The 8,309-nt window shown below is 30.1% G+C and overlaps 2 protein-coding genes across 2 annotated transcripts; both read left to right on the forward strand.

Moving 5' to 3' along the window:
* Positions 1–1,652: 1,652 nt before the first annotated feature.
* LOC106298576 lies at positions 1,653–2,435 on the forward strand. The gene is made up of 2 exons (XM_013734716.1): positions 1,653–2,037; positions 2,123–2,435. The coding sequence occupies exons 1-2, from the start codon at positions 1,788–1,790 to the stop codon at positions 2,275–2,277; spliced, it is 405 nt and encodes a 134-aa protein (XP_013590170.1). The 5' UTR covers positions 1,653–1,787; the 3' UTR covers positions 2,278–2,435.
* An 89-nt stretch (positions 2,436–2,524) lies between these two features.
* Positions 2,525–3,977, forward strand: LOC106298575. Its single transcript, XM_013734715.1, has 7 exons — positions 2,525–2,818; positions 2,906–2,977; positions 3,069–3,136; positions 3,224–3,344; positions 3,428–3,508; positions 3,582–3,671; positions 3,742–3,977. The coding sequence occupies exons 1-7, from the start codon at positions 2,612–2,614 to the stop codon at positions 3,832–3,834; spliced, it is 732 nt and encodes a 243-aa protein (XP_013590169.1). The 5' UTR covers positions 2,525–2,611; the 3' UTR covers positions 3,835–3,977.
* The last annotated feature ends 4,332 nt before the right edge of the window (positions 3,978–8,309 follow it).

The raw sequence follows: 8,309 nt of genomic DNA on the forward strand, positions 1-8,309 counted from the left end.
TATATATATATATTTTTTTTTTATTTCATTCATATTAAATAATTTAGTCCTGATTTTTATTTCTAAAATCTTTTAATGAAATATCATGACAAGATTTCAATCAACTCCTTTTGAGATTGTTCTAAGAATGAGAAATTTGATCATTCGCCTAATATTTGATTCTCCTTAATACCCTATATAGCTATTATAATTGTAAGAATGAGAGATTTTAACTATTTATTATAAGTTTTCCAGTTTATCGTTTAATAAATCAAACAGTTCTTAGTTTATACATAGTTTACATATACCTATAGTGGTAAAATATTATATATTTTTTTATTGGTATACTCTTAAGTAACTAAACCTCAAAAACGTAGATTGATAAAATAAAAAATTTGTTTTGTTGTTTTAGAATTAGATGATCAGACTGAACTGGTGAATATATACAATACATACATTTATATTTCGAATTTGCACATATATTCTTTAACATCTTAATATATTAGATTTGAACACTAACATGTGAATTGAGTTTGTCGGTGATCTTCTTCAAAAATTTGATTCTTAGATATGTATCTGGAGTGAAATTAATTTTTATAAATGTCTATTTTTTTTAATTGACATTTATGTAATTCACTAAATTCACAGAAGAAGTTTCAAAAAGAAACAAAACTCATATAAATGAAACCGCAACGAGAACGAAATCACAATTTCATATGAGTGGAAAATGAAATAACTTACGGAGAATCAATAGTAAACAAATCCAGAGCAGAAAACCTAGTTCAACTTCGTTATTTTACCATCGATGTTGCCTATTTGGTTTTGGTGATTTGTGCCAGTCGCAAAATTTACATTCTTTTTGTGCATATGAAATCTTAAAAAAAATTAAGATTAATTGTAATACGTTAACTCTTCGACAACGATGATACATTTAATAGACCAACATTTATATTTGTCATTTTATAATCGATAAAAATTGTACTGTTACCAAATATTAAAACTATTTTATGAACAAACACTTCTATAAAAAAAACCCAGGTTCTAAACTGCGGCCGAGTTGTCCGATTAAACGGCGCCGGAGCGCTCGGCGGATGTCTACCGTGGCGATTTCATCATAAGCGGCCCAGAAATCGGATTCATCAAAAAGTTCATCCTTTTGAAGTTTCAAATGTTTTAAATCTCATGTTAGATGACAGATCCATGAATTTGATGCATAAACAACAAGAAAAGTTTATAAAATTTGTGGATTTTGAGAAAGATATGCGTTGACAGCGGAAAACTAGTTGCAGAAACCCTTAACAAAATGCGTAGAAGAAGATGATAGAATTACAGTTATGCCACTCGTTTAAGAAACGTACAAAAATAATTAAAACACGTTACTTGGGTTTCAAACTCGACGTTGGATGAGCAAATTCAAGCCCATTTACCAACAGACACATTACTTTCTTTGTTATTCATCTAAGTTCGTATATATATTTAGTAAAAACTTAAAATAATAATTAAAATTACTCCCCGATTAATCCCCGTATAATCTCCAAGTTATTGATAAATCGCTAGGCGTTGACCGACCGCCCGACTTACGCTTGGCGTAGTTTCGAACATGGAAAAAAACTTATCCATGCGCTCGAATTATCATCATTAGAAAATTTAAGCTGGCAAAAAAAAATTATCTCCGACTAGGGTGCCAAACCGTAGCCGTTTTAATAAACGAAATTGTTTGTTTAATCATCTCTTTTAATCACAAAGGAACACCTCTATCTGTCTGGGATCGCTTTAATTGAGGTTCACCATTTTCACGGAGCAAGACGATGGCTCAAAATTGTTTGAATCCTTCTTTCCGAATCTCTAAAACCATAATCAATCACTCTCACTTCGTCAAGAATTTAAAGAATCCGAGCTTAAACTCGCGATGGCGCCTCATGGTTAATCGAATCCGATGCTCAGCTTCATCCGACGGTGTCGGCAACGCCTTAAGAACTTGCAAGCATTGCAAAACCCAATTCGATCCCATACGCAACTCTCCACAAGCTTGTAGATTTCACACTGCTCATTTCGGAGGTAAAGTTAGCGTTTTTTATTCAAAATCTGTTTCGGCGAATGAAGAAACCAAAGGATTGTTTTTTATTTTATATTTATTTGTTAGGAGAGACGAAGAGGAAGTTCGAGAGTGTATACACTGGCGGGACGATGGATACACCAAACTCTGGCAAAGTTTTACAGTATTGGCATTGTTGTGGTTCTGAAGATCCCTTTGATCCTGGTTGTACTGCTTCCCCTCACTCCACATATGACGATTGATCCAATTTTTCTTTGTTTATGTAATCTAAAATAATGTAATGAAGTTGACTATAAAGGAAAAGAATATTCTTTAGTGCTTCTTAATTCTCTTTAATCACATTACCTTGCCATATTGTGCACAACAAGGTTACCTTTGCTCGTCAGTTATGTGTTTGTTTTTTTTTTCTTGTCGTCTATTGATTCTTGCCCTATGATCTTGGTTTTGCTTATTGTTGTGATAGTTAAAAACGTTAGCGTTAGCCTTTGGTTTAGTTTATTCCTGATGTTTTTTTTTTTTTTTTTGTCGTTTGATTCTATATATCATTTGAGTTTTCTCTAGTTGGTAAGAATTAGGATGGGAGATCATTTAGTGTTGGTGGTTGATAAGTTATCGAGCAATTCTGGTCTCGTAGCGTTACAGGTAGACACAGTTAAGGAAGATGATGCATCTGCAGGAACCGATGATGTATGTAAGAGAGAATTTGTACAATGCAGGATTTGTCATGATGAAGATGAAGATTCCAACATGGATACTCCCTGTTCTTGTTCCGGAACATTAAAGGTTAATTTATCTTTGTTTTCTATAAACAGAATCCAGTTTTAAATTTTGATTCTTAACCTCAAGAAGCATTTTTATCAACCGTCGCAGTTTGCACATCATCATTGCATCCAGAGATGGTGCAACGAGAAAGGTGACACCTTATGTGAAATTTGCCGTCAGGTTAGTCAAGCACAAGATAATCATCATATAGCTTTCTTCTTCTTGTGCTGCTTTCTTGAAACTATCACATGAAACCTTGTTCGAATGACAGCAATATAAACCTGGTTACACAGCTCCCCGCCAATTGTTTCACTACACAGGCATCTCTATGAACTTCAGGTACTTTTTTGTTGCTCTTACCTTTATTATTGTTCTAAAATGTAGTTATTCTACTGAGAATCATGTTCTTTGTTGGGATTGTCACAGGAGTGATTGGGGAATAGAGGCACTAGATCTTCGTAACCCTTATTTTCTTACCGATGATCACGAGCTTTATTCGTTTCATAGCCCCACGAGCTTGGTTTGTTGTCGTGTAATTGCCTTGCTGGTATGTTTCTTCTCTCTGTCTAGACTCTTGAGAACAAAACACTGAATGAAAAAACACAATGATATTATCATGTTCATGTGCAGTTCATCTTTCTACTGTTCTTGCGCCATTCTCTTCCAGTTCTTTTAGGTGGAATCGATGATTTCTCGTTAACTTTGCTTCTGGTAAGCAACCGCCTCAACATATATATCATGTCATCTTCCCAAGCTAGAGAATGATTTTGTTGTCTTTTTGCAGTTGCCATTATTGAAAACATTGGGAATCTTGCTGGTTGCATATTTCTTAGTCAAGTCATTCACAGCTATACAACGTTGCAGGCAAGAAAGAGTAAGAAAAAAGCTTCTTTGACTCCCAAAATATGATTCTTGCAGAGATTTAAACCTTTGTTGTCAATTAGGATACGAGATTCTCTGGTTTCTCTTCTGATGAAGAAACTGCGCCGCCTTGGATATTGCCCGAACGACCTGAACTGCAGGTTCCCGTAAACTAAGACAATCAGTTCTTAAATTCTCCTTCTGTGGTTTGATAATGATTTGTACGTATGTGTACCATTACAACATTATACACAAACTATACATACCCATTAAATAAATGTTGCTTTGGTGGTATGGTATTCCAAATTGATTAGATAAAACTGCCATGTTCGAAATCGATGGTATGGTATTCCAAATTGATTAGATAAAACTGCCATGTTCGAAATCGATGGTATGGTATTCCAAATTGATTAGATAAAACTGCCATGTTCGAAATCATGCTACGCTAGTTAACAAAAAATTAGAGATTCTGAGATTAGTTTTTTATTTATTTATTTTATTAGAAAAAACAGAATATATAACATAAAAGTGTATTATAGTGTGATAATTTGTGCATATATTATTATTAAAAAAATATATAGATATTTAATTTTAACAAGAAAATCATTGCTAATTTAATGTATATTATCTAGTTACGAATATTCAAATACTCTAACTAAACTAATTTTCAATATATATATATATATATTTAAATATGTTGTCTCATCAAAACCGCACATCTCAGATTTGTTAGAAATATTTTTTTTATTGGTAACACATGAACCAAAAATGTTGTCAATGTAAGATATATCATAAAAAACAATAAAAATCAACATCAAAGAAAAAGCACAAAAGAAACTAAAAAGCTAAAGTCCCACGTCCTAACGAAAGAAAAAATGTTGATTAGACGATCCTCTATATATTTAATGAAAAAATATTATCGGTAGTTTTACAATAATTTAAAAATGAATAAGTTGAGGTGCCACGTATAAAGAGTTTTATACCCAAATTTTACATAAATATATTCGGACTACGTACTATTTTACATTTTTTTTAATATAAACCTTAGATGCAGGGTTCTACGAATTATACATAAAAAAATAATTTACAAAAAAATTCACTAATGTTTAATTTTGACTTAATTTTTATTTAAAAAATTTTATCTTTCATGTGTTATTTTGAACAAAAATATATTTTAATGTTAATTAACTGTATCTTTATATATTTATCAATCACATTTATATATATTTTACATAAACATACATGTAAAGGTGGGCACAAATCTGTTTCGTTCGAATAATTAGTCATCCGATTCGATTTGATTCGTAGCCATCCGGATATACGGTGTCCTGGATAAGGGATATACGGTGTTCGGGATATCTGAATTTTTTTAGATTTTTAACCGGATATTCGATTAGATCCGTAAAAATAAATAAATTAATTAAAAATAAATAAAATCTAAAATAATATAAAATAATAAAATTTTGTCACAAAAAAAAAAAAAAATTATTTACCTTTTTGAATACGAATAACTAATTTAATAAATTTGGTAAATAAAAATATTGTAAAACTTATATAAAATATATTATTTATATAAATTATATTTAATTCATTAAATATATGTATATATATCATATAACGAATCGAATCGGATATCTGTTTCTAAGAAAATTAATATTTGTGAGTTGCTTCGTTTTCTATGGATATTACATATTAGTATTTGATTTGCTTCGTAGAGTTACATATATATCCGGATTTTCTGTTCGAATCAAAACATATAACTAATCGAATCAAAATTTACGTATATTTGCCTCGTCCTATATACATGTGCACATTGATGTGAGCACTTATATAACTAAATATTCACTACAAGTAATGATTCTAATTCTCTTGAAAGATGAAATATTATTTTTCTAATGTTTCCTTTCACCATCGACCAAATTCTAATGAAATGATTTGTCTTAATAATTTTCTTCTTTTGCTTCAGTTGTTATCTAGATTTGATTTGATTTTTCAAGCATTTAGAAATTATAATATGAAATCATTAGTTCGAGATCAGGACTGTCCAAAATTCATATAACATGAATCCAAACAAAAAATAATAGATTTTGGTTATCATCGAAAAAACCAACCTAAAACATTCTAACCGAATAAATAAAATAAATATTGATTCAGAATTTTAGTTATGTTTAGTAGATTAAAGACCATAAACTAAATTTAAACCGAGCCAATATAAAAATTAAACATACCTAATCTCTTTTTATCTTAAAAAGTAACAAAATTAATAATTTCATCTGATGCAAGGCTCGAGCTATTATCTAGTCTATAAATAAAACTCACGCTGTGTGTATAATCTTTCAAGTTGGGCTTTATAAAGAGCCCAAAAACTTGTCGAGAAGTTCAAATGCTACGTTATTGCCGATTAATCATTTTAACCGGCCGATTTATTGGGATCCAAGTAAGTAATCCGATTTGGGCTTATTCGACACGGTGTTCCTGAGTGAGGCGGCTTGGCACCCGCATTTTTGGACATGGGGATATAGCGAACGGTTGTGATTCAAGCATCAAATTGTGCAAAATATCCTGACTTTCACATCTGAAAAAGGCGATGAACATCAATCAGTAACAGCCGGTTGTGTTTGATTCAAAAACTTCAACTGGATTCCTAATGCTCTATACAGTCTCTATTTGGTAACCAATACAAATAAAATGCAAAAGAATAAAAATGCATAAAATATTTTTATAAACAGTGTATAATTCTGTTAAAAATAAAGAGGAATTCATTATTTTTCTTTAATATTCTGGCCACCATTTAGAGTCCAAATTTTGCACTAACTCGCATAGAAACGGTCCAATAATGGCGGCTACGAAGCATAACAAACAAGGTAGACCCATGGATAGAGTCATGTGGGGAGAATAAATTAGAAGAGGTCCAAGAAAGCTCCAAAGCAGATGGTGTGTCCACATAGGTATGTTTCAGTAAATGAGAAACCGATAAAGTTACTGCAAATGCACAACGAACAAATTATTTTATTATTTCTAACAAAGGCCACAACCTCTTCTCTTATTCTTTTGGTCCTTGCTCGGATCATTGGTCTACCTTGTTTAGCCATCGTTCATCTGGTTCATGCACGTATCATTTAGTATAAAAAAATTATTAACAGGTCATTAATTCAAGTAGTGTTGATCTTCGTATAATCAAACAAGTAATAAAAGAATGATATAAGCTTTAGATAGAATATTCACGTAGATGAAAATAATCGACCAATGAGAAACTATATTTTTGCTACGTAACCTCTTTTATTTGTTTTTACAAAATGATCTTTTAACTTTTTACTTAAATAATTATAACCGAAAATATTTTTTTAGTGAAATATACTATTTATATAAATATAATTATATTTTTTATTTACATAATAGTTTGTAAAGAAATATTTAGTGTAAATAATATCATAATTTATAAAATACTAAAATAAATTGGGTTGGTTTTCAACTTTCACAAATAAAAAGTATTATTTGTAAACTTAGAAAAGAATATACCAAGAAAATTATTTTTCAGGAAAGAAAATAGAAAAATACATCAGAGACAAATCCATATGTATTATGAAATTCCTCTATTTTAAAGAAAAAATAGTGGAAATTTCATGTTTACCACTTTTCATCTTTACCACCACTAAAGAGACATTTTCAAAAATACATTATTCATTAAGTGGCAAAAGACTTTTATACCATTGTTCTCTATATATATAATAAATCATTATTTAAATAAATAAAAATAAATAAATAAAAATTTTGAATTTTTTTTTTGAATTTTTGTCTTTTTTATTTTTTTCAAAATTTATTTTTTAAAACCGAAAATTATGTTTGAAACTATCTTTTAAATTTTTTTATATTTTTTTTAATATTTATTTATATATTTATTAGAATCCTAAATTTCACATTCCAAAAACCCTACTCCACTCCTCAACTCTAAACCCTAAGTCTAGATTAGTTAACCCTAGGGGTATAAGTGTCTTTTAACCTTCATTAAAAGTGAGGGTAAAAGTGATTAGTGTACCGTTCGTTGGTGATCATATCTCGATTTTTAACTCTGTCCAAAGGTCTAAAGGATTCTCTATAGTCAGATACTGATATTTGAGACTCTTAATAAGATGATGACTAATAATTTATATTGCCCTGTATCAATCTTTCTCATTGGCATTATTGCCTTCTATGATACATTCACCAAGTCTTTTTGACTTTAGGATAATCTTTGTATCCAATGCCCACCGTAAATAATTATCTCTAGAGAGATTTAGGGCAGCAAAATCCAGGTTGATTTTCGACATCTCAAATCATATATCACTCAATATTTAGATATAATTTTCATGCGGCCTTACTCTTAAAAACAATCAATTCAGATTTCAATCTTGTGAGAACAATGAGACTATCACTTTTAAAGACATTTAATCAATCAGTGAATTTATAGCAAGTCTCAGCAATACTATTTCTATTTACTCATAATATTATGGTTTATCAAAACTAGCAAAAACGGATTCAATTAATCATGGAATTAGGGTTTAACAATCAATGGATTTTAACAAGACTAGTAAAAAGATTTATTTATCACTCAATCAGTTTCAAGCCTGATTTTAGCAATACTAGAATATAGATTTCAAGCATGAATTTCAAT

This window comes from Brassica oleracea, chromosome C6 (genome assembly GCF_000695525.1).
Source record: "Brassica oleracea var. oleracea cultivar TO1000 chromosome C6, BOL, whole genome shotgun sequence".
Taxonomy (NCBI): domain Eukaryota; kingdom Viridiplantae; phylum Streptophyta; class Magnoliopsida; order Brassicales; family Brassicaceae; genus Brassica; species Brassica oleracea.

Bases quoted from the DNA above. Each gene is read 5' to 3' on its own strand.
- LOC106298576 (XM_013734716.1), top strand. From the start codon at position 1,788: ATGGCTCAAAATTGTTTGAATCCTTCTTTCCGAATCTCTAAAACCATA. The intron at 2,038-2,122 runs GTAAAGTTAGCG...TTTATTTGTTAG, and splicing joins TCACACTGCTCATTTCGGAG to GAGAGACGAAGAGGAAGTTC.
- LOC106298575 (XM_013734715.1), top strand. From the start codon at position 2,612: ATGGGAGATCATTTAGTGTTGGTGGTTGATAAGTTATCGAGCAATTCT. The intron at 2,819-2,905 runs GTTAATTTATCT...CAACCGTCGCAG, and splicing joins CTTGTTCCGGAACATTAAAG to TTTGCACATCATCATTGCAT. The intron at 3,509-3,581 runs GTAAGCAACCGC...GTCTTTTTGCAG, and splicing joins TCTCGTTAACTTTGCTTCTG to TTGCCATTATTGAAAACATT.